A 27040-nucleotide genomic window follows, 5' to 3' on the forward strand; every position below is an offset into this window, starting at 1 on the left:
AGATAGAAGCAGTAGATAGAGCAGTGAGCCTGAAGTCAGGAAGAACTGGGTTTAAATGTGAACTCAGACACTTCCTAGCTGTATGATGTTGTACAAGTCACTTACTCTCTATCTGCCTCAGTTTCTTCACTTCTAAAATGAGGGTGATAGCACCTACCTCCCAGATCTGTTGGGAGAATAGAATGAGCTATTTTTTATAAAGTGCACTTAATAAATACTTATTACCTTTCTTCCATTAAAAAAATCTAATTGTTAAGAAAAGGGCATCTGCCTTCCTAGTTTGTTAATGAAATGAATACCCATGAAGTTTTCATTTCACTCAGATTTTTGTTGTCTTTCATTTTAAAAAGTCATTGACTTCATTTAGTTATGCAAATGAACCTTTTCCATAAGACTACATTAATTGCTGTCCCTGTTAGAGGAAACACATTTTGCGTGGTATATAGAGAGCATTTTGGTGCATTTGTTCAGAAGAGAAGAAATTCTTGAGCTGTTTGGAAAGTGCTGATGATAACAATTACTGAGCAAGATCTGCGCTGAGATATTTTTACCATGAGCAAGGGTATTTTGTTCAAGTCATAACTAAAAGCAACTGTTTATCATTGGGGAAAAAAAAGAAGCCAAGGGAAGAGGTGAAGTGAGCTGGGGGGATCTTCTCAAACTTAGCAAAATAAAATTTCTAGATTCAAAGGAAACCAATTTTAAAAAGAAAGACAAGAATTGAAAGTGTAATTGAGGATCTAAATTTGCCTATTCAATTTCTTTTTTTCAGACTCATGCTGTAACATTGGCATGAGGTCTTCCCACTCTTCTCTTTCCCCCTTTAGCATTTATTTGAATGGCTTACAAATTCATATTTCATTTCATAGCTGACTATCAGATCTATTCAGCACAAGCATCTGGTCCTCCACTCTCCCTGGAAGCACAGAAGTTCTCAGGCAGAAGGGAGCTATTTATCCCTCACATGCCACACATGATCCAACCATCCTTAGCACCCACTACTTCCTCCTCCTTTCCTAAAAGAAATATTTTAGCCTTATTTTGTTTCACAGGAAAAAAAAATCCCTCGCTTTAATTTTTTTACATAATAAAAAGGGATGAAACAAGGGGGGGAAAGTTCTAGAAGCTATTTATAAAAACACTGAGTAAGGCTTCCAGTTAGCAGAATAAACTTTCCAGAAAATCAGGAAAGAGGCATTGCCTCTGTGATAAATGTCCTTTGTCACTATGAATTTTGACTTTGATCTTTCTTTTTTGGGAGATGAAAAACAGAAAAACAATGTCTAAATTTTGTGGGGAAAGCCATGAACAGTCAGGAGTTGAAATTCTTCAGAGATCTTTAGGCTGTTTTCCAGTTTTTCCAGAACTCCAGTTCTGAGCACACAGTATTATTAGGTAGCCCATGAGATGGGTACAATCCTCTGCCCAGGTTGATTCATGCTCTTTTTGCTGCTGTTATGGATAAAAAATGATAGTTATTTTAGAGGGGGATGAAAAAGAACAAGATCTTTTCCCTTTCTTGAGCCTGGTTCAGTAGTTTATCAGCTGATTGCTTTGCTTTGAAAAATTACAAATATCTTTAATGTTAATACCCTTTGAATTGGTTGATATTAAGCTATTTAGCTTGTCTGGGGTTGGTTGGTTGGTTGGTTAGTTTAGTTTTATTTTGTTTTACCTGTTACCAATATTAGAGAAGATCTCTGGGAAAAAAAAAAAAACTTGTTCATCTAACTTCAATGAAATACTCTAAATATGAAATAATTGTTGATTTCATTTAAGTTCTTAAGATTACATGTATTTTCCCATTATGTTTAGCTACTGAGATCTTTACCCATTTTCTTTTGGTCCTTCCACTATGGAAAGTAAAAAATGGTATTTTCTGATCAACCTGTCCCCCCCCCCCCCGCCCCGAATAAATTCTTTTAGGTAACTTTGCTTTTTTGTTTTTTCTTCCCTTCTCTACTTTCTTAATCTCTGCTGTTCTAGTGGATATATGGTCTGTAGGATGCATTATGGGAGAAATGGTTCGCCACAAAATCCTCTTTCCAGGAAGAGATTGTATCCTTTTGCCTTTTGTTTTATCTTAAGCTGTTTAAACTTTATTATGCATATCCCAGGGCTAAAAAAGGTAGGAGTAAAAAGTTGGCTTAGAATGGTAATTATGACAATGATAATAATGTATTCAAGAATTTGATCAGTACCTTGAGAAAAAGCACAATGAACATTAAATGACACATTGGTTGTTTTCATCAGACTTTAAATTATTTTTTTCTTAAGTACTTAATTTTATTTCCTAAAAAAATGGGACTTTTAAAAACTAAGTATATACTTACTGTGTTATACAAAAGAACAAAATCTAGACCGGAAAATGGTAAATAAATTTGGTGACATTGTTACATCAATTAAAGAGGGAACCTCAACCCTTTCCCTCAGTGTATTGGTTCCTTTCCTTATATGGCTATTTTTCTTGCTTTTATCATATTTATGAATGTGTGAATTCGTATTGATGCAAAAATTATCTACCTGTTGCATCATGGATTTAAATTTATTTTGGTGCAATGTGGAAACTCTGAGGGTCAATAGAGCCCTTTTTTCTTTAAAAAAAAATTGGCTTGTACATTTTAATTGTCAACAATTGGTTTTCCAATAGCTCAAGGTTTATATGATCTAGAAATGGAACATTCCTTTCTCAAGAGCAATAGTCTATAACCTTATTCTTTCCTCATCTGAAGTTAGCTTGTTAAGCATCACTATTGACAAGTGCTGCCAGTATTGCTTATACTATATTCTAGGTAACTTTGCTGGAGAAGATATTTTGGCTTAATAATATCTAAATTTACATTTTTTGCACTGTTAATAGTATTTTATTTTTTCCAGTTACATGTAAAGATAGTTTTCAGCATTTGTTTTCATAACATTTTGAGTTCCAATTTTTTCTCCCTCCCTTGCTTCCTTTCCTATCCCCAAGACAGAAAGAAATCTGATATAGGTCATATATGTACAATCACATTAAACATATTTCTGCATTAGACTGGCAAATTTTTAAGTCATAAGAGTATTTTATTATTTTCCAGTTACATGTAAAAATAGTTTTTAACATTTGTTTTCATAAGAATTTTAGTTCCAACTTTTTCTCCCAACCTCCCTTCCCGCTCCCCTCCCAAGACATAAGGCAATTTGATATAGGCTATATATGTACAATCACATTAAACACATTTCTGCATTAGTCATATTGTGAAAGAAGAGTCAGAACAAAAGGGGAAAACCTTGATAAAGAGAAAAACAACAGCAACCAAAAAGTAGAAACAGTACAGTTCAATCTGCATTCAGAATCCACACTTTTTTTTTTAGATGTGGAGAACATTTTTCCATATGAGTTCTTTGGAATTGTTTTGGGTCATTGCACTGCTGAGAAGAGCCAAGTCTATTATAGTTGATCATCACACAATGTTGCTATTACTGTGTACAATGTTCTCTTGGTTCTGCTCACTTCACTCAGCATTAGTCCACTTAAGTCTTTCCAGGTTTTTCTGAAATCTGCCTACTCATAATTTATTACAGCACAATAGTAATTATATTATACAATATATTGGATTGGATATATTGTTATATATATCCATTATATTCATATAACACAGCTTGTTCAGACATTTCCAATTGATGAGCATTCCCTCGATTTCCAATTCTTTACCACCACAAAAAGAGCTGCTATAAATATTTTTGTACATGTGTGTCGTTTTCCTGTTTCTATGATCTCTTTGGGATACAGACCTAGTAGTGGTATTACTGAGTCAAAGGCTATGCACAGTTCCATAGCCCTTTGGGTATAGTTCGAAATTGCTCTCCAGAATGGTTGAATCAGTTCACAACTCCCCCAACAATGCATTGGTGTTCCAATTTTTCCACAGGTTCTCCAACATTTATTATTTTCCTTTTTTGTCATATTGGCCAATCTGATAGGCATGAGGTGGTACCTCAGAGTTGTTTTAATTTGCATCTCTCTAATCAATCGTGATTCAGAGCATTTTTTCATATGGCAATAGATAGTTTTGATTTCTTCTTCAGAAAACTGCCTGTTCATATCCTTTGACCATTTCTCAATTGGGGAATGACTCAAATTCTTATAAATTTGATTTAGTTTCCTATATATTTTAGAAATGAGGTCTTTAGACTGACAATTATTTTTAAAGGAGGCAGAAAAAATGATCGACATTCAGAGCTTTCTAAAAATAAGGCAATGGATTTGCATGTGGGTTGGATTCATAAAAGTGTATGAAAAAATTCACATATGCATGAGATGGTTAAAAGGCATTGGCTCTGGACTGGAATAAGAGGACATGGGTTCAGATTCTACTTCTGGTGCTTACTACCTGTATAATCTTAGGCAAGTCATCATTTAGACTCCGTGGGTGGATCTCCATTTCTGCATTTATTAAATGAGGGGGTTGGATTAGTTGGCTTTCAAGATCCTTTCCAGCTATCATTCTGGGTTTTTTTTACTTTTTTTTTTTTTTTTTTTTTTGGTGAGGCAATTGGGGTTGAGTGACTTGCCCAGGATCATACAGCTAGTAAGTGTTAAGTGTCTGAGGCTGGATTTGAACTCAGGTCCTCCTGAATCCAGGGCCAGTGCTCTATCTACTGTACCACCTAGCTGCCCCCCAGCTATCATTCTGTAACCCGATGATAAGAAAAACTGGATTTTTCCAAAGTACAGATGTCCTTGCTACTTTGGCTGCTTATTAACCTAAACACTTTAATGATTGGCACTTCTACATATCTATAGCAAAATAAAAAGTTAGATTCCTAATGATGCCTAAAATTCTGCAGGATGCTTCAGTGCATTGTGAATCAAAATGATTTATTTTTATTTTTAAACTAAAAAAGATTAAATTAGATTCAGTTTAAAGGTTAACTATATTTTAATACATCTCAGTTCTGGTAATCCTTATATGCAATGTCATGTGCTGCTCCTTTAATATTTGTTGCTGGGTTAAGCCTGATCAGACAGAAAGGGTTTTCTCACTGAGATAGCTGTTGGGGGTTGGTCTGACTGGGAGAAAAGAAATTGATGATTTTGATTTTCATGAACCGAATATTCTAAATTGGGGAGATATACGGATGAAGGCCACTTTCCCTTGATTTTTGATACATCCTATTCTAGAGCTCATGTCGATCTTTTTTTTCTTTCTTTTTTTTGGGGGGGGGCGGGGTGTGAGGCAATGAGGGTTAAGTGACTTTCCCAGGGTCACACAGCCAGTAAGTGTCAAGTGTCTGAGGCTGGATTTGAACCCCCAGGTTCTGAATCCAGGGCTGGTGCTTTATCCATTGCGCCACCTAGCTGTCCATGCCCTGTGGTCTTCTAACCGTGTGGTTAGAAGGAAGCTTTTGCATTTTGCTATTCAGTGGGAACTAGGGGTATTTGAAAAAAAAAAAGACTAAGGCGGTTTCTGGAGGGGAATGAAGGTCTGCTGACCCGGCGCCCTCAAAAAAATGGAGGCTGTGGGAGGAACTCACCCACCGAAGTTTTGCTGATGGGACTTTAAGCCAATGGCTCTAATAAAAGGAAATATCCTATCCCCAAACCCTTCAAGATCCCCTAGAACCCTAAAGCTTATTTGGCTCTGGGATAATGTATCCAAGTATAAAGTATATGAGAGGCAACATGACACAGTGGATAGAGGACTGATCCCTGAGCCAGGAAGGGCTGGGTTCGAGTTCTATCTTTGACATATACTGACTGTGATGTTGGGCAGGCTCTTCCCATTGTGCTGTACGACCATGGTGCTGATCTGCCCTGGTAGAGGGAGTTTCCTCATCTGCAAATTCTCTGTACCAATCCTTATCCTCCCTACCAATAGTCTTAATTAGAAGGATTTAATGTGATTTAATTAACCACAGGAATCCTATTCTCCAACTATTCTGGACAACAGACAACAACTTTAAATGTTTCAGGTCAATAATGTCGCCTCTGTTTTTATCAGTAAAAGAAATAGGAATTAGATTCCATCTCTTCGTGGTCATTAGTCTGTTCTGTTAGCTCTCACATAAAGATAGACTGGGTACACGATTTCATTGGCACAATGAACTCCTGGATCAGGGAAATGCCTTCTCCCATTTCAGGTTGGTGAATTAGCATAATAGATGTTTTGTTTTGTTTTGTTTCTTTCAAATTCTAAGAATGAAGAAAACCTTAAGGGCTTATTAACACCAACACTCTTCTTAAAATCAAGCCATAAAAAAATTGGGACATGAGAAAAACACATACAGCATTTTTCTATATTCCCAATTATGTACATTTAAACTTTCATTTATCCAGTATTCCTTTATCCTTGGTCTAGACTTGTGATGACACTGATGTTGGAAACTCCTTATAATAATACAAATCAGCAAAGATTCTGTAGCTTACAGTTTTAGAGAATTTTAGGAGTCACTAAGTCATATAAGTCACAAAGAAGTCATTTGTCCAAGGTCACACAGCCAATGTGTCAGAAGCAGGACTGGAATGCAGGTTTTGCTGACTCAGGGGACAATTCTCTGCCTCTCCTTTTTCAAACAAATGATCAGCAGTCATTTAATAAGTCTCTACTCTGTGCCAGGAGCTTAATTCTATCTGGGAGAGACAACATATACACAAATATACATATGTATGTATGCACATACATACACAGAAATATATATGTATGTATATATGTTTGTATATGTATTTTGTCTTCTCATGTATAGCTAGAGATTATGCCTTGTTTTAGGATATTTTTGTTTTAGGTTTTTATTGTTGTTGTTGTTGCATTTTTTTGTTTTGTTTTGTTTTGGGTTTTTTGTGGGGCAATGGGGGTTAAGTGACTTGCCCAGGGTCACACAGCTAGTAAGAATCAAGTGTCTGAGGCCGGATTTGAACTCAGGTCCTCCTGAATCCAGGGCCAGTGCTTTATCCACTGCATCACCTAGCTGCCCCCCATGACCTTCTTTTTTAAACAGACCTTGAGACAATAAGAAGAGTATAAAAAGAATGGCATAATTTGGTAGTTGTGCTCAAGGAGAGGGCCATCTGCTTTCTCTAACTTTGACAAACTTTATTTTCTGTGACTATGATTTACTTCATATTTGTATGTGTACAAAATGCACAGTCAGATGTTTTCTGTGCATACACTATCTTATAAAATTTCAGGAGCTCTGTTGGGCTTATGTTTGATAAAATTGCACAATCAAATCATCTCATTAAGTTTATAATTAGTTTTAGAACCTTAGTTTAAGGCAGTCTTGCCCTTGGGGATGGATGACTGTGGGTCATGAAATCAAATCATCCTGACTATCTTCTTATGGAGGATTTATTGAAAAAGAAAGGGATAAACCCACTGTCTGAAGACCCTGCTTGATGGAAATGTCCTTATGTAATTGAAAGAAGAACAGACTCTGGATACATATTAGCATTGCCAAAGATCTGTATAAACTCCAAGGGAAAATAAATGAACCATATTGTTGGAAACAGAGTCCATAAACTAGCTGTGTCTAGCTCTCTAGCCCACTGAGGGTTTCAGTCAGCCAATCCACAAATATTATCTAAGTGCCAGGAGATGTGCTAAGCACTGAGGATGCATAGAAAGGGAAAACCACTGCACCTGAAGGAACCTGTTTTCCATAGATAGAGACAACATGTAAATAACTAAGTACGATCAAGAAATATACAGGAAGAGGAAGTTAATCTTTGTGGAGGTAGGAGTGGGGAGGAGGAAAGTACCACTGTAGGAGATGGGATTGAAGAGAGCCAGGAAAGCTAAGAGGTGGAGGTGAAGACAGTGACTATTCCAGGCATGGATGACAGCCAAAGCCCCAGAACAGGGAGATGGAGTATTGTATGTGAGGAATAGCCTAGCGGTGAGTAACTGCATTGTAGAGTGCATGGGAAGGGGGTAAAATATAAGAAGGCTGGAAAGGTATGAAGAACTCTAAGGTCAGGGCTTGAAGGACTTTAAATACAAAGGATTTTTTGGAGACAATAGGGGGCATTGAGCAGCGGGGAGCAGGGTTTATACTTTAGAAAAATCACCTTGGCATCTGAGTGAAGGAAATTGGAGTGGGGAGGGTCTTGAGACAGGGAAACTGAAGGGAGTTCATGAGGATGGAAATAGAAGGGTTTTGGATGATTGATGGGAAGACCTTCTCTTAATTATAGGAGCATGTCAGGGGAAGGACGTAGAATGAGCCATTGGGGAGATAATGTAGTTGATTTCCTTATTCAGATAGGATCAGTTAATTAATTAACAGGTAATTGCTAACTACCTACTATGGGCTGCACATTGCTCTAGATACTTGGGGGTAAAAGTAGAAAGAATGAAATAATATCTACTGTAAGGAGCTTATATTCTATTGGAGAAGACAAGTATATATAAAAATAATCATGTCATATCCACAAGCATTTATTAAGCACTTACTATCCACACACTGTCAGGGATACAAATAAAGACAAAAATAGTGCCTGCCCTCAAGGAGTTCACAATCTAATGGGGAGTGATATAGAAACAACTATGTACAAATAAGACATAGGGTAAATTGGAGGCAACCTCAGAAGGAAGGCCAGGAAAAGCCAGTAGAGATAGGAGATTGGGGTGCAGGAGAGAGATTAGAACTGGTTAACTACATCTCAAAATGATCAACATAAAGATGAAAATTGCATCCATGGGAGCTAATGGAATCCACCAAATGATCTTAGAATCACTGAACATGATTTCACATGTGATCATATTCTATTTGAGCAACTCCAAAAACATACTAAGCTCTCCTGTGGCAGGAAAATGAGCTTGAAAATTGAACTCAGGACCCACAAAGGACTGAGTTAGTGGGAGGGAGCATGAGAAACTTGTGGAGGGGAATGATTTAAAGTAGTCGTGGAAATTCTATTTGGGAAACTTGGGTTTGAAGAATCATGTTGACAAATCTTTCTTCAGACTTCTTATCAAGCATAATAGTTTCTAGCAGTGGGTGGCATTTTCATGGGTTTTGAAAATAATTCTGAAAGTTGATGGAAGTAGAAATAATTAGTATTCACTAGAACGTCTTGGAGTTAAAAACCCTGTCTAGTTATAAGAAAGGGTTAAAAAGATAGGTTATTTTGTTATTATTATAACTTAGAATTTACCTCTAATCTTTCTGTAATTTTTTTTGGATTGAGATTATTCATTCACAATATTTTAATATGGGCAGCTAAGTGACACAGTAGATAGAGCTCTGGGCATGGAGTCAGGAAGGCCTGAATTCAAATTCAGCCTTAGATACTTACTAGCTGTGTGACCCCAGACAAGTCACTTAACCTTGTTGGCTTCAGTTTTCTCATCCGTAAAATGAGTCAGAGAAGCAAATGGCAAACCCACTGTACTATTTTTACTAAGAAAAGCCCAAATGTGGTCACAAAGAGTCAGATATGACTGAAACGACTGAACACCAACAATTTTAGTGCTGTTGGTCTCTTCCGAGTAGAGATAACATGCCAAGTGACAAAAAGTTATATGTTTATTCATTTTAAAGATTAATCCCACTGGCAACTGGCCTATCTCTATTTCATAGTATCGGACAATCTTTAAATATACAATTTGATCGTTTTATTCGAACTGGCAAATAATTTTGAAGGGCAGTGGGTAGAATTAAGTGGAACAATGGAAAATTCCCTGGATAATATCTCCTAAGATTTCTCTTTTAGAGTTTTGATAGTATTTAAAAAATGTATTAGAGATTGAGACAGAGAGATTTCAGTTTCTTTGCAAGGCTTTGCATCATTTGTCCCTCCTTAGCTTTTTCTGCTTATCTCTAGCTTTTTATTTTTACAGTCTGGGTAACACCAAATTTTAAAAAAACATCATTTTAATTACACCTTGATTTTCCGGGTGGGAGCTTAGGTGTGCTCATATTTATTTCATATTGAACTGTCACATATTAAAATTTAACCTTTTCCTACTATTGTAGAACAACCTTATTTATGTAAAAGAATCATACTCTAGGGCTGGCCAATAACAGGTGCTTAATAAATGCTTGTTAAGCAATTGATTGATTATGAGATAAATACAGGGCTTTCTATTTAGATATATTGCATGCATAGTATTTTATGAAGCTGAGACAGTATATTCCAACCCATTGTTTTTGAACTAGAATAACCTTTTTACTTTATTTAAACTTATAAACAAGAATAAATGTGTTTCATAAAGAACACATTTTCTTTTGCCATCTCAGCTTATTTTTTTAAGCACATCATTTGAAAGAAATAAGGTAAAAACTAGTTTGCATATTTTTCAAATTAATATGTAGTCCAGACTCATTTATAATACAAATCATTAGTTTCCTAGTGAATAAATAGAAATTGATCTTTGGGAAAGCAGGCAAGATGAATCATTTAATTAGAATTGCAAAGTTACATTAGCATCTACCCTTGGGTAGCTAATATTGCTTCAATAACACAGTAATGAGGGGAAGATTATGCTTGGGGTCCCGAAAGGCATTTCTTCTATCTTCCAAACACAGTCAGCAGAGGCAGATGATAGAAAGTTAGTCTCCTGTTTTTAACATATTTGTAACATGGCTTTATGTCTTTGTTCTTCTTCTGTTGTGCTCTTGTTTACCTTCACTTCATTTTTTGTTTTCAGTTGACATACGATCACTAGGGTGCATCACTGGAGAAATGATTAAAAGTATAGTACTATCCTCTGGCACTGATCACAGCTTTCTAGAAATGATTGGTGGGAGTAGGCTCTGTCCTCACTCTTTTCCCTCTTGGCCCTTATGGGATTTCTGTGGAGATATGTATACCTGTAGATAGATAGATAGATAGATAGATAGAGAGAGAGAGAGAGAGAGAGAGAGATAGAGAGATAGAGATAGATAGATAGAGAGATAGATAGATAGATAGAGATAGATAGATAGATAGATAGATGATAGAGTATATGGATGATATTTGTATTGCATATGTATATACACATGTGCATATATAATATTACATATATGTTTTATTCTGTTGATATATGTGTATATTTGCATATGTATATGTGCACACATTCATATGTACATATGTGTATAACATATTATAATAGCATATACAATGGATTATATTTATTCTGTTGACATGTATACATATATGCATATATACATGCACATAGATATGCATATACACATATACATATGTAGCTACAGATAATAAATCTCTCTATCTCTATCTATCTATCTATCTATCTATCTATCTCTCTATCTAGCTATCTATCTATCAATCATCTATCTATCTATATCAGCTGCTACACTGCATTTTGGACATCCACTAGGTATATTTGAATTGAACAAAAATATCAAGTCTATAAACAGCCATGCTACATATCAATATAGAATAATATACCTAGATATTTTATGTTATAGAAATTTTTCTGTATACATACACTATCATCTATCTATCTATGTATCTATCTATCTATCTATCTCACTTTTCTTAAGTTTCTTTAAGATCACAAAGCCAAATGTTTACCACATCAGAAAATCTTTTTTATCTTGGCAAATGTTTTAAATAAACAACACAGTAAGTACCACCTGGAAAATATGATGCATGGTATTGAAAGTTTGGCCATACCTTAGCAATACCATCCCCACAGGAACCATCTGTTATGAAGTTTTCAATTGTTAATTAAATGCTGTAGGGCTTTTATTTATTTATTTTTTTAAAAAAGAAATGACATATTTAAATAAAATGTTAATAAAATTTTGGTTTTAAAATGTGGAGTTCCTCTTTAATATACCTCAAGCAATATCATTATTTTTTGGAGAATTTTCTTTAATTACATGTATTCTTTCTTTCTTTTTTCTTTTTCTTTTGTGGGGCAATGAGCATTAAGTGACTTGCCCAGGGTCAAGTGTCTGAGACCAGATTTGAACTCAGGTCCTCCGGAATCCAGGGTCGGTGATTTATCCACTGCACCACCTAGTTGCCCCTACAAGTATTCTTTCACAAGTATAATCAGTCAGTCTAATACAGCTCCTCCCTTCCTTTTCCTCACAGATATTCATGTAAGGATTTTTCTTGAAAACTGGCTAATTAGGTTTTGTCTTTTTAAAAAATAATTATTGAGGCATCTAGGTGGCACAGTGGATAGAGCACCAGCCATGGATTCAGGAGGACCTGAGTTCAAATCCGGTCTCAGACACTTAACACTTACTAGCTGTGTGACCCTGGGCAAGTCACTTAACCCCAATTGCCTCACCAAAATTTTTTTTTTTTAAATTATTGATGAGGTAACAATGATCATATCTATTGTTATTCTGTCCGATAAATAATATATTCAATTCTTGGATTTTCCCCCCTACTGTATTAAAAACTTCATTCACCCTTATTGGGGAAAGAATAGTCTGAATTATGGAAAATCAGAACTGAATTATTTTTCAAAGAAATCCAATTTAATTAATTTAAAGCATACACAAGTGATTTCTGTTCCCTTTGCCTTTGTGCAGTAGAAAATGTGTTAGAATTGGTATCAAGTTCCAATCTCAGCCTTCGCTTATCTATAAAATAGATTATATTATATCTAAGCTGCCTTCCAACTATGAAGTATTGTTATACTTTAATCAGTGGATAAGATCGACTTGTAATATGTATACTGATTATTGTTTTGTGAGGTTTTTTTTGGTCCAAATGTGGTGTTGTTATCCCTATTTTCACATTTGAGAAACTTGAGGCAGAGTTGAAGTGACTTGCCTAGGGTCATACTGAGTAAGTGTCTGAGGCTAGATTTGAACTTGGTGTCTTTCTGACTTTAGGTCTAGGGCTCTACCTACTGTGTCCTCTAACTGCCTCAACAGGGTTCCAAAAAATTTATCCTATTTTCTAGTACTTTGGATCTACTGGACTCCTTTTCCCCCCTCCCTACCACATTCCCATTACTGGCACATCAAATGAAGTTTATCTTTTTAGTTATCCCCTTAGAACTCGCTGGTTATGTATTGTTGATTTATGCATGGTAGTTTTTTTTAAACTACAATGTATCTTAATAATTTAAAAAAATGTATGCCCTAAGAATATTTTTTTGCCTTTTAAATCATGGAAGCATTTCTTTTTTCCTTCCTTCCTTCCTTCCTTCCTTCCTTCCTTCCTTCCTTCCTTCCTTCCTTCCTTCCTTCCTTCCTTCCTTCCTTCCTTCCTTCCTTCCTTCCTTCCTTCCTTCCTTCCTTCCTTCCATCCCTTCCTCCCTCCCTCCCTCCTAAACAGAATGGGAATAAAGTGAATGTCAACTTACCTTTTGCTAAAATGGTCACCTATTCTAGATAAATGAGCCTGAGTTATTGACATTTTGCTGTATACTTTTTTTTTTTTAGTGAGGCAATTGGGGTTAAGTGACTTGCCCAGGGTCACACAGCTAGTAAGTGTTAAGTGTCTGAGGCCAGATTTGAACTCAGGCACTCCTGACTCCAGGGCCGGTTCTCCATCCACTTCGCCATCTAGCTGCCCCTGCTGTATACTTTTTTTTTTTTTTTTAGGCAACGGGGTTAAGTGACTTGCCCACAGTCACACAGCTAGTAAATGTCAAGTGTCTGAGGCCGGATTTGAACTCAGGTACTCCTGAGTCCAGGGCCGGTGCTTTAACCACTGCGCCATCTAGCTGCCCCCCCTGTATACTTTTAAAAAAGGAAATATTAGATTCCAGAAGAAATCTTTGAAGTACTATAATAATAATAAAAACACTTTTATGTAAAATATTTTAGAACATATTTGTTGACATAGAGGTTCCCCTATAATAGCCATGAGTCCTTCTTTTCCTGCTCATTTCTGTGCTATTCATCTTTGAAACGCTGTGTGGTTTGTGATAGAGCCCTGATTTCTTGTCATAATCCCCATAAACAAACAAACAAAAAAGATATTGTCTTCTTATACAGTCATTCACCCCTCCTGGATGCTTTATAAATTTATACATCTTTATAACACTTTAATTACACCATATCTGATCAGGATATGCTTTTCTGGCATGACTGTGACAGCCACATATATAAGGTAGGGCTTCATGGGAGTTCTTTGAATTATTTCAGCATGTTAATGAATGTTACTTAAGGTAAAATCAAACTAAACTCTCGAAATTTGTTTTTAATTTTTTAACTTTTTCTTAGTGTATATACTCCTTCCTAGAGCCAAAAAGAAGGGGGAAAAAACTTGTCAGGGCAGGCCAAAAGTCATGAATGGGTTTCAGTATTTAATAACTCCTTTGTTTTTACTTTACAATACCACAGCATCTTGGGGGGGGGGCAGCTAGATGGTGCAGTGGATAAAGCACTGGCCCTGGATTCAGGAGGACCTGAATTCAAATCCAGCCTCAGACACTTGACTCTTATTAGCTGTGTGACCCTGGGCGAGTCACTTAACCCTCATTGCCCCACACAAAAAAAATACCATAGCATCTTGATTTACGGTGTATATAGGAAATGAATTTACATTACGTGTGAAAAATCAAATCTCGTAAATGACAAAAAAAAGAAAAAAGAATGTTCAAAAAGGCATTAAAACATTGTGACTTTTGGCCCATCCTGTATATGACAATCAGTGCTAAGCAGAGAAAAGGTAATTCTGTTTTCAAGAATCTCACAATCTAATGACTGGAGACAACATTCAAGTGACTAGGTATAAACAAGACTGGAAAAATTGCACATAATGAAAAGATGGAAGGAGTTAGAATTATGATGGCTTAGGGAAGCCTTCCGGTAGATGGTGGGATGCTAGCTAGTTCCTGAAACAAGCCAGGAGGCAGAGATGAGGAAGTAGGGCAGTCCACACAAGACAAAATTTCCAGAGCCAAGAAATGGATATGTTATTGAGGAATAGCACGGAGGCCAATGTCACTGGATTGCAGAGTTCTTGGTGAGGTATAAGGTGGAAAGGTATGTGTATGGAGGGCAGTGGGGTGGCATGGTGCTGCTGACTCATGAAGGGCTTTGAACTCTATAAGAGGGTTTTGTACTTGATCCTGGAGGCTATAGAGAGTCATTGGAATTTATTGAGTTGGGGGTGAGGATGGGGATGGGGTGTGACATACTCAGACCTGCACTTTAGGAAAATCACTTTGGCTACTGAATGGAGGATGGAACTTTTCATGAGCAAGACGTGGCCTTGACCACAGTACTGCCTATTCAGTTTTCAGACTTTTGATAATTGCTTGGAGTAATGTAAAAACAAGCCATTTGAAGACTTCTGTGTTCCTCCCATGAACATATTAACCTGCACCAAAAATTGGGAATATAATTCCTTTAAATGACCATATTAAAAGTACACTTTATTATTTATTTATTCATTTATTTGTTTGTTCATTTATTATATTGTTTGTTTATTTATTTATTTGGTGAGGCAATTGGGGTTAAGTGACTTTCCTAGGGTCGCACAGTTAGTAAGTGTCAAGTGTCTGAGGCTGGATTTGAACTCAGGTCCTCCTGAATCCAGGACCGGTGCTCTATCCACTGCACCACCTAGCTGCCCCCAAAAGTACACTTTATTTTATGGGCATTGGAAAATACAAGGCGCATCCAAGCCATACATTCTACATAAAACATTTTTTTAAAGGTACATAAAAGATAAAAGAAATTTACAAACTCCAAAGTTGGCAGTAAGAAAATTAATAGCATTTGTAAATGTGCAGTATGCTATTCCTTTGGAAAGTATTCTAACCAACGTGTTTTGTTTTATGTAGTAGATTTATTTCTAAAGAGTTGTATGGTAACTCTTTTTGCAAGTCCAGTGTTATTTTAAATCCCCAAAGGTAGCTCTGAACTCTATATATTAAATATAATTTCTACATAGAGCTGTCCCGATGGATTTAGCCACAATTATTTTGATCTTTTCAAATCCATTTATGATGGAATATTATTGTGCTATAAGAAATGAGAATTGTGATGATTTCTGAAAAACCTGGAAAGACTTATATGAATTCTTGTATAGTGAAGTGAGCAGAACCAAGAGTATGTTGTGCACAGTGACAGCAAGATCGTTTGATGAAGAACTATGACTGACTTAACTATTCTCAGCTATACAATGATCAATGACAATCCCAGAGGACTGAAGAAAAAATGAAAACTGAACTACTGATTTCTATTTATCCTAATTTAGCGCTGTCAAATTATCTGTCTTTTATAGAGAAATTGTTCTAATTTTTAAATTTCAGTTGGGGTGGGGCAGCTAGGTGGCGCAGTGGATAGAGCACTGGCCCTGGAGTCAGGAGGACCTGAGTTCAAATCCAGCCTCAGACACTTAACACTTACTAGCTGTGTGACCCTGGGCAAGTCACTTAACCCCAATTGCCTCACCAAAAAAAAATTTCAGTTGGGGTGTCAGGGAAAGTATCAGAGTTATTACATAATAAAAAGATTTAAGTTTTGCCCCATGCAATACTACTTTTTGCTGTGCTTTAAATTTGCATTTTCTCTGGATAAAGTTTAATAAATAAAGTCTTTTGCCAGGGATGACAAATCTTGCTCAGCTGAACTGTTTTGAATATCTAGGAGTCAAGCACTTAAGTAGACTGTTATTGTGTTGCTTAAAAAGCAACCTGAATATCAGCTTCCTTCCTAAGCTTTGCAACTAGAACTTTTCTGTTGAAATTTCTGTTCTTTAAGAAATACCTCTCATTTTAAAAATCAGCAACTACTTCTTTGAAGCAGATGTTAATCATTTATTGCCTACCTTTCAGATGTATAGTCTCCAATGCTGATCTTTAGGCAATGTATTCAACTTTATAGAAGAGTACTGCTAAAATTCGCAAAGCTGGAGGTTTTAAATTGCTCTCCAAGGATACATAAATTAGTTACTTTTTCTTTCTTTTTTTAATTTGTTATTTTATTTTATTTTTTTTTTTAGTGAGGCAATTGGGGTTAAGTGACTTGCCCAGGGTCACACAGCTAGTAACTGTTAAGTGTCTGAGGCTGGATTTGAACTCAGGTACTCCTGACTCCAGGGCCAGTGCTCTATCCACTGCACCACCTAGCTGCCCCACTTTTTCTTTCTTTTAAAACATTAATAAGTTTTACATCATTGTAACTTCCAATTGACTTTTTCATGCATACTAGCAGACATCCCGCTTTTATAACAATTAAGTACTGTTAAGCAAAACAAATCAACGCATTGGCAATGCTTGAAAATCTATGCTTCCTCTTGAACCTAGAGTCTATCACCTACCCAAGGAGATGGTCCTAGGCTTCATTAGCCCTCTGAAGTGAGAATCAACCACTGCGTTGATAAGCATTCTGAGTCTGTCAGTGTGGTTTCCCTTTATGTTATTGTTTCTCTTTTCATTATTATTTCCTAATCAGTTAGGGAAATGATTGATTTGCCCAGTCATTTCAGTCAAGTCCATATTAGTGACTCCATTTGGGGTTTTCTTGGAAAAGATAGTAGAGTGGTTTGCTATTTCTTTCTCTAGCTCATTTTACAGAAGAGGAAACTGAGGCACATAAGGTTAAATTACTTGCTCAGAGTCAAACAGCTACTGTGTCTGAGGCTGCATTTCAACTCAGGTCTTCCTGACTCCAGACCCGGAGCTCTATCCATTGCATTGCAAACTGCTTCTGAATGATTGGTAGGGCTTTGTGAAATTGCTTTTTTCTTCAAGAGGATGAAGAACAGCAAATACTTTGAATTTCTAAGTGACTAAAACACATCTCAAGAAAATTCCTGTTACCTAGTAGTTCATGTAAATCCAGAATAACCTTACAACTGTCATTTCTATTGCTGTATGAAATGTTATTGAAATCTTAGACATAGTTAGGGATGATCAGTCAGTAAGTCAATATACATTTACTAAGTCTCTACCATGTGCTAAGTGCTCGGTCTATAACATGTCAATAACTAGGTACATGGTGATTTTTTCACTTAAATAGGGCCTATGCAAGGGCCACATCTTTGTCTGCTATCAGCATCTCCAGTACTGGCCCAAAGGAAAACCCAGAATTTTCAGAAAGTGTTGCAGAAAATTTAAGAAAGTTTTAGATGTCATTGAGATAAGAACCATTAAGAAGTTCGAAGAGGTATCTAGGTATGGATGGAGTATTGGACATGGAGCAAGAAAAACCTGAATTCAAATCCAGCCTCAGATATTTAATAGCTGTAGGACCTGGGGCAAGCCACTTAACTTCTACCTATCTCAGAATACTTCTCTGTGAAAAGGGGTCAATAATAACACCCACCTCCCACAGTTGTTGGGAGGATAAAATGAAATAATGTTTGTAAAATGCTTAGGACCCTGCCTTGTATATGTAGTAAATGCTGGGGTTTTGGGGGTGGGGTGGGGGGCTGTGATTTCATTGGTAGGGGGGAGGGGAGGGAATATGTATTTATATATCACCTACTGCTTGTTAGGCCCTGTGTGAAACACTTTGGGAACTCTGACATGAGGAAACTCCCTGTACCAAAGGAAATCAACCATTTCTCTTGCTCTTAGAGAGTTTCTAGAACACTGTCAGAGGTGGAACTTGAACCCAAATTCTCCCAGATTCTATCTAGGCCAGCTCTCTACCTACTTTGCCATATCTCATCCATAGATAAATAAATACAAAATAACAGAAGGAATGAAAGAATACCAATGTGAAAATGATTCTCCCACTATCTGATTACATTACTCTGTCGTTCCAGAGTTATACTTTGCATGCATAGTGTTTTGTTTTGGGACGTGATGGAGAGAAGTCTGAAATGTTTAATCAGCTCAGAATCCAAGAGATGGTTGTCATCAGGGATTAAAATTTCAGTAGGAATTCATCGTTTGAAAATTCTTGATACAGTGACTTAGGATCCTGAGAAAGAATTAGTCACATTGTCAGGTAGCTGGCAGAGTCTCCTGGTTTTTTTCCCCCTTAACTGTTTGATTCCCAGATATTGATCAATGGAACAAAGTAATCGAGCAACTAGGAACACCATGTCCAGAGTTCATGAAGAAACTGCAACCGACAGTAAGAAACTACGTGGAGAATCGGCCCAAGTATGCAGGCCTTACTTTCCCCAAGCTCTTTCCAGACTCCCTCTTCCCTGCTGACTCCGAGCACAATAAACTTAAAGGTATGTTAAACAAAGGCTCTTTGTGCTGTAGTGTGAAGGAAAAATTCAGCAAGATGGTATTTGTAACTGTTGGCTCCTGGTACATGAGGGGTAGGGTCACAACCATCCTATTTGGCGCATTTGGGGGGGGGGGGCGCTGAGGCAATTGGGGTTAAGTGACTTGCCCAGGGTCACACAACTAGTAAGTGTTAAGTGTCTGAGGCTGGATTTGAACTTGGGTCCTCCTGAATCCAGGGCTGGTGCTCTATCCACTGTCACCTAGCTGCCCCTGGGGAATGTTTGAAGGAAGGCTTGTAAATTCTAAGTGATTTAAAATAAAGTTACTTCTTTTATTTGATATTCAGAATGTAGATCACGTTCAAGTTTAACTTTAGGAGGTGAAGGTAAACTTCCAATGAATCAATACTTGCTCTTTTCATCTGCCACGATGAGTCCTTATTTTTCCTCCCTTTCTCTTTCATGATGATTGACATTTGTATAATAATCGATGCTGCAAAGCATTTTGCATACGTTTTACAATTTGAGCCTCACAACAATCATGTGATATGGTTACAATGATTATTGTTGTTCCTGGAAACGAGATTCAAAGGAGTAAGTGACTAGCCTGTAGTCCCACATCTTTAAGAGGTGGAATTTGAACCCAGATCATCTTGATCAGTATTCTTTTATACTGTGTTCTGGACTTTTCTGTGTATATATGTGTGTGTGTGGAAATACATTTACATGCCCACATTCTTACAGGGGTAGGCTTTCCAATAAAATTTTTCAGCTTTGAAAAGCTTTCCAAAATTTTTTGAATTTTTAAGATACTTTAATATCTGTGAGTTTATCTTACTTGTATAGTTTTAGCCTATTAGAACTACCTGTGAATGAAAGCAGTGAATAAAATGTCAATTTCTGGAGTAAACGAATGACAACTAAAAATATAATCTTGCTTTTAAACAGTGAATTCTTAATGCATGAAATTACACTGAAATCCATTAGCATCAGGTCTCCTGAGAATCTACCTACCTGAACAAAATCCTTGCTTTCAATTTCTAAGTGGATCGCCTGCTTTTTCTTTTAAAAGTCAGAGAAATACTTTATTAAATGAGAACAAGTATCACTAATTCTTGCTTTTGTATTTCACTTATTGGCTATGATACTTGGATGGGACAATGAGATAATGGTAATGAAACTTTGTTTCCTCCATAGCCAATTTTATTTAGCAAAAATGTTTAAAATTGGGTAAACTATTGAATCAACAGATATAGGAAATCCAAGTTCAGACATATTTTAGGAAAGAATGTATTCCATTTCCTTTGATCTTTTTCCAGGACATTTTTCTGAATGACTCCAAACCATATAGATATAATTTCTGCTTTTATTGTCCTATATCTAAGAGTAGAAATATTCTAATGTCAATGAGTCTAGAAGGGAAAAAGCAGAAAAAAGACAAAATTATATTAGTTTGTAGTTGAAAATATTCTAGAACCTATAAAAAATTTGATATTACAGTGGTGGACCACTTGAGAATTAGGGTTCATGGGGGCGGCTAGGTGGCGCAGTGGATAAAGCACCGGCCCTGGATTCAGGAGTACCTGAGTTCAAATCCGGCCTCAGACACTTGACACTTACTAGCTGTGTGACCCTGGGCAAGTCACTTAACCCCCATTGCCCCGCAAAAAAAAAAAAAAAAAAAAAGAGAGAATTAGGGTTCTGTGAGAAAAACTGCAGAATCAATTGGGTATTTCCATTTTTCTTTCTTTCTTTCTTTCTTTCTTTCTTTCTTTCTTTCTTTCTTTCTTTCTTTCTTTCTTTCTTTCTTTCTTTCTTTCTTTCTTTCTTTCTTTCTTTCTTTCTTTCTTTCTTTCTTTCTTTCTTTCTTTCTTCCTGCAGGGCAAAGAGGGTTAAGTGACTTGCCCAGGTTCACACAGCTACTAAGTGTCAAGTGTCTGAGGCCTGATTTGAACTCAGGTACTCCTGAATCTAGGGCCGGTGCTTTATCCATTGTGCCACCTAGCTGCCCCCTACATTTTTCTTTTTTAAAAAATGTTCATGATTGGGGTACTTTTGACATATGTAGTACCTCTCTCCTTTAGTCTTCAGTTTTCTGTATGTGTAAAATGGGGGGATTGTATTAGATTATTGCTAAAGCTTTTTCTAGTTCTAAGTCCTAGGATCATGAATTAATAAAAAGCTAAACATGGGGCAGCTAGGTGGCGCAGTGACTGGAGCACTGGCCCTGGAGTCAGGAGTACCTGAGGATTCAGTAAGACCTGAGTTCAAATCCGGCCTCAGACACTTAACACTTACTAGCTGTGTGACCCTGGGCAAGTCACTTAACCCCAATTGCCTCACTAAAAAAAAAAAAAAAAAGCTAAGCATGTATAAAATACCTACTATGTGCATAGTATAGTAGCTAGGCCCTAAGGGAGATTGAAAATTTATCTGAATTGGTTCCCACAATCCTAGAGCTGACAGTCTGGAACTAAGAAATCTCACATACACACATAAGTAATGAACAATAACACATGATATATGTATTAGAGAAATACAACAACAAAATACTGTATAGGGTCCAAGATACATAAGAAAGGACAAAGTTATTACCAATAGGGAGAAGCAATGATGTTTTTAAAAAGGAGGTGGCATTTTGGTTGGACCTAAAAGAGGAACAAATATTCAATTTCTCAGATACAATGATGATTTATTTTTCTTTTTTCTTTTTTTTTTTTTGCAGGGCAATGGGGGTTAAGTGACTTGCCCAGGGTCACACAGCTAGTAAGTGTCTGAGGCTGGGTTTGAACACAGGTCCTCCTGAATCCAGGGCCGGTGCCTTATCCATTGCGCCCCCTAGCTGCCCCCTGATTTGTTTTTCTAGTGGTGATTAGTAGTACAACAAAGCCTTCCTTATCTCCCTTTTGTAAGCAATCTCTAATAATGTTAATTCATAAATGAAAAAACACCAACTTTAGTCCTAAATAGAGATTTATTATTAATAAAATGACCACGCACGGTCTCTTTTTTTATTTGTTTTAATTGGAAGATTTTGGTTTCTTTCCTTACAAATTTGTCTTCTTCATAGCATATTTCACTATGCAAAAAGACAAATGCATTTGAGTACTGTCTCTAAGTGAGTCTGATGACTCAGAAAAGTACAACTTAACATTATCTATGTTGTACTGTATTTTTATTTATTTTATTAAACATTCCCAACCTTTTAATCTCATTCGGACTATACTTGGGCAATGAATTGGATACATCTGATCTGGATATGCTGGTAGCAAGCCCTGGGCTTTATGCCTAAGTTTTTTTTCACGCTGCCTTTTTGTTGTTGTTGTTTTAGTAGTATTGTATAATACTACTATTAATATTGTAAATATTGTAATCTTGTAATATAATATTGTAAATCTAATGGTCTTAACTGCAATTTTCCAAAGAAGGAGAGTGAATGAGATATAAAGGACTCAAGGCAGTACAGCATAATGGAAAGAGCAGTTCTGGAGTTAGGGGGCCTGGGTTTGGCCCTCCCTCTGACCCTTGGACTTTATGAACATTTGGGACTTTGGAAAAGTCACATCATCTCTCTGGGAGTCATTTTTTTCACCTTTAAAATAAGGACTAGAGGGTTTAGGAGGTCCCTTCTAGGGACTAGATATGTTTATTTTTTTAAAGGATGAAAGCCAATAATTATTTCCTCATCGTGCTACTTGAACTAATTTCACTGCTTATAATTATAGTTATATAATGTATCACTTTTAATGAAAAATTATTAAATTATGATAGTGATACATTTGTATTATAAGAAACATATGGATTAAAAATTGTATTTCAAGGGGGCAGCTAGGTGGCGCAGTGGATAGAGCACTGGCCCTGGATTCAGGAGGACTTGAGTTCAAATCTGACCTCAGACACTTAACACTCACTTGTTGTGTGACCCTGGGCAAGTCACTTAACCCCAACTGCCTCACTAAAAAAACCCACAAAAAACCAAAAACTGTATTTCATAAATATAGCTTTCCCAAGGGCCAACTCTCATACTGACACAGGGATACGTATCAACAAATGAATATCTAAAGTAGATAAATCTCAATGTCCTAAGATTTGGAATAAGGTTTAGAATATTAATGCAGAGAATTCTCGGGGCACGTTAGCCCTTCAGACTCCTAAATAAAACAAGCTCTGAAGATATATGGAAATAGAAAGTTCATTTTGTTTTCTAGAAGATGAACCGCTTTAATCAGTGTTTGAAATGAAGATTCATATTTCATCCACACCAGTAAATGCTTCTTTCTCTACCCTTTCTTTCTTTCCTCTTGCACTACTTTCTCTTTCCCCAATCACTTAGAATTTCACTTTTTTTTTTTCTCATTTCAGCCAGCCAAGCCAGGGACCTATTGTCAAAGATGCTAGTGATTGATCCAGCCAAAAGGATATCAGTGGATGACGCCTTACAGCATCCATACATCAACGTCTGGTATGATCCTGCTGAAGTGGAGGCGGTAGGTCTCTCTCATTTCCCATCTACAGATGGAACACAGCCATATTTTACCAAGCAGTGAAAATAGGAAAGTAACTGCAGGCCAAGTGAAACAAACTAGATCCCCCACCCCCATTTGCTGGATCCAGTTAATATGTTTTTATCTTTTCTCTAACTCTCAAGAAGTTATTTTATGTGTTCTGCATTCCTCATGTGCTTTCTTGAGGTAGAAGTTTCCTTAATTCAAGAAACAACGTGTACAAAATCTCCAGTCTATTCTTGTGTATATTTAAGCCAATCATACCATTCCTGCTGCTGCCTTAGTAGGGGAGAAAAGAACAAAAAGAATTTGTTGCTTTGTTACCATTCCATGTAAAAGAACACTTGTAAAAGAATCACACCAGTAACTCATACTGCTTTGGAACATTATAACCACCAACACTTTCATCATTAGGTAGTGAAGATTTGCCTTGCCAGGAAACCATATTAAAAAAATATCTTTGTTGAAGGTATTAGGGAAGGGGAAATTTTTTCCCCACTTAGATTAGATTGAATATGACAGCTGAATATCAGTGTTTTGAGTGATATATTTAATTATTTCTCTCAACACTTATTGATAATCTTAAATGGAAATCATTTCACTGATAGAAACCACCTTGCCTAATGTTAGCTGACTATATAAATACATGACTTTGAGTAAATCAGTGTTACAGGGAGCATTAGTTCCACAGTGATGCTCTTATAAAACAGCAGACTGATACTAGTAATTGAATAAATTGGGTCTACTCTGTAGCTGTGGAATGAAGGCTCCTTGTGTTTGAAGATTTAAAAAAATGAGATGATCCATTTTTCTTACTCATTTAATTTCCTTCATTTGGTAGCAAACACTTCTCCTGATCAATGATTAATTATGTGGCAGCCCTACATTTAGAAGGGGCAAAATATACAACTTAGATGTTCAAAGGAGCTCTATTAAAATGTATTTTTACAACTAGCTAGAGATGAGATTGGAACACTGTGGTCTTCCAAATCTGTCTGGATTGGGGCAGCAGTACAGCAACTCTCCAGATTGTGGTGGTATGGTAGCTCAGAGATGACTTTCCATCTCCCCTTTCATAGCATGACTAATGTGGAAATAGGGCAGCTAGGTGCTGCACTGTCTCTGGAGTAGAGAGGACCTGAGTTCAAATCTAATCTCAGACACTTACTATCTGTGTGACCCTGGGCAAATCACTTAAACCCAATTGCATTAAACATCCAAGTTCATCTCCAGTTGCCCAGATATATATCCTGCCACTGGACCCAGATGTCTCTGGAAGGAGAGAGAATGAGTTTGGGACCTTGCATAGCCCTCCCTTCCTTAAACCAATTCAAAGCAAGTCATGACATCATCCCAATGTCATGATCCTCTTTGAGAATGAAGGACAAATGGGGCAGTTAGGTGGTTTAGTTGATAAAGCACTGGCCCTGGATTCAGGAGGACCTGAGTTCAAATCCAGTCTCAGACACTTGACACTAGCTGGGCAAGTCACTTAGCCCCCATTGCCCTGCAAAAAAAAAAGAAGAAGAAGAAGAAGAAAGAATGAAGGGCAAATAATAAAATGAGGAAATACATTTAATATGATTGCATATGCATAACCTATATCAGATTGCTTGCTCCCTTGGGGAAGGGGGAAAGGAGGAAGGAAGAAAAATTTGAAACAATCATAAAAATTGCCAGAGTTCTATCATATCTACTTTTTTTTTTTAAAGAATTCTATACAGAGGTGGGAGGTGGGGCAGTCACATGTTTCAGAGTTTGGGTACTCTTAATGAAAGCAAGGAGAGACTAGAAAGGTGGTGGTCATTCCATGGTAGAAATGATATCTATCTATTACGACAGACAGTGTTTTGCACACTTTAGACCAGGAAAAATGACTTCTAAATAGATAGACTGGAAGATGTGTGAGTATGTTTTTCTTTTTTAATTACAGGTGCTTGCTCCAGTAGTAGGTGTACTGAGAGATATAAGCTTGCCAGGGGAATAAATGCATAGGCTTTATCCTTCCCCAGTCTTACTTCCACTTGTATTTTTATAAATTTATTCTGGTAAAGAATATATTTTCCAGATTTAACAACATTTCTCATGAACACTTGCAGCAGAACCTGTCCCTCTTTTGGCAGGAACAGAACATCTCAGAATCAAAAATAAATTTGAAACAATCTGATCTCTGGTCCCATATAAAAATAGGACATTAGAATAGCTTTTTAGAAAAAAAAATGATAAATGGATTTGCAATGGTATTTAGATATTAAATAAAATGATCAATTTTTGCTTTTATAATCATTTTTTATCACTTGTTTACTTAAGAACTCTTCTATGATTAATTGTAAGAGGCATCTCCTTCTCTTCCCTAATTTATGATAGGACTTTTAATATTTAGCTCATGTATCCATTGGAAATGTTTTGTTAAATATGAGATAATAATCTAAGTCTAATTTCTCACAGATGGCTTTCCAGTTTTCCTAGCCTTACCCTCATTAGCCCTTATCCTTGGATTATTGCATAGTATGCTGCTATGGTCAATTGTTTCGGGGTCTTGTATACCAAATCTATACTGTTTTTAAATCAGTATCAAACATTTTCGGTGATTACTTCTTTGGGATATAGTTTGGCATTTGGTACTGCTAGGTCACCTTCCTCCCAATTTTGTTTTTTACTAATTCACTTGGGATTCTTGATCTTTTGTTCTTTCTGATTAATTTTTTAAAAAATTGTCTATTTCAAGAAAGCAAACCTTTGCTAGTTTGATTAGTATAGTACTAAAATCTGTAAATTAATTTAGGTTTTTATGGTATTTTATTATAATAACAACTCACCCAACAGTAATTAATATAGTTTCTGTTATTTGTCTTTTAATATTTCCATAAACATCTATAAAGTTGTTTGTAATTGTATTCATTTAAGTTCTGAGTGTATCTTGATTGGTGGACTTCCCAATATTTTATATATTCTGTAGTTGTTTTGAAAGAAATTTCTTTTTCTTTTCCTCCCATAGCTTCTTGGTAGTATATAGAATAGCCAATGATTTGGGAGAATTATTTAATGTTCTGCTACTTTATTGAAATTATCTTAATTAATTTTGTTTCCATGTTGCCTATGCTTAGTACTGTTATTTCTTTATCTTGCTTCATGGAAAGAGCTAGAGTTTCTAGAAGTATATCAAATAATAGTGATTACAGTGGACATTGTTATTTTGTCCTTGATCTTCTTTGAAAGGCTTTTAACATTTCTCCACTTTAGATAACTTTAGGTCCTGATTTTAGATAGTATGTAAAATATCAAGGAAAGGTTAAATTTTAAAAATAAAATGTTTATGTTTTTAACATAAATGTTCTATTTTTATCAAAGGCTTTTTCAGGGTCTATTGATATAATCTTGTATTTTTATTGTTTTGTAATTAATGTGTCCATTATCCTATTCCTAATGTTGAACCAGTCTTGTATTACTGGTACATAAACTCATCTAAGTCATGTATATAATATATTTATTATGTTGC

General features: G+C 36.3%; 1 protein-coding gene across 6 annotated transcripts in view; it reads left to right on the forward strand.

Moving 5' to 3' along the window:
- The window catches only part of MAPK10 (mitogen-activated protein kinase 10), a 162715-nt gene that overhangs the window by 112159 nt on the left and 23516 nt on the right, over positions 1 to 27040 (forward strand). For all 6 annotated transcript variants that reach the window (XM_043969846.1, XM_043969848.1, XM_043969845.1 and 3 more), the window contains 3 exons: positions 1987 to 2058; positions 18857 to 19039; positions 23399 to 23523. In XM_043969846.1, the coding sequence (XP_043825781.1) occupies positions 1987 to 2058; positions 18857 to 19039; positions 23399 to 23523 (380 nt within the window). The remainder of the gene's footprint in view (positions 1 to 1986; positions 2059 to 18856; positions 19040 to 23398; positions 23524 to 27040) is intronic.

The sequence above is a fragment of the Dromiciops gliroides genome, chromosome 6 (assembly GCF_019393635.1).
Source record: "Dromiciops gliroides isolate mDroGli1 chromosome 6, mDroGli1.pri, whole genome shotgun sequence".
Lineage (NCBI taxonomy): Eukaryota > Metazoa > Chordata > Mammalia > Microbiotheria > Microbiotheriidae > Dromiciops > Dromiciops gliroides.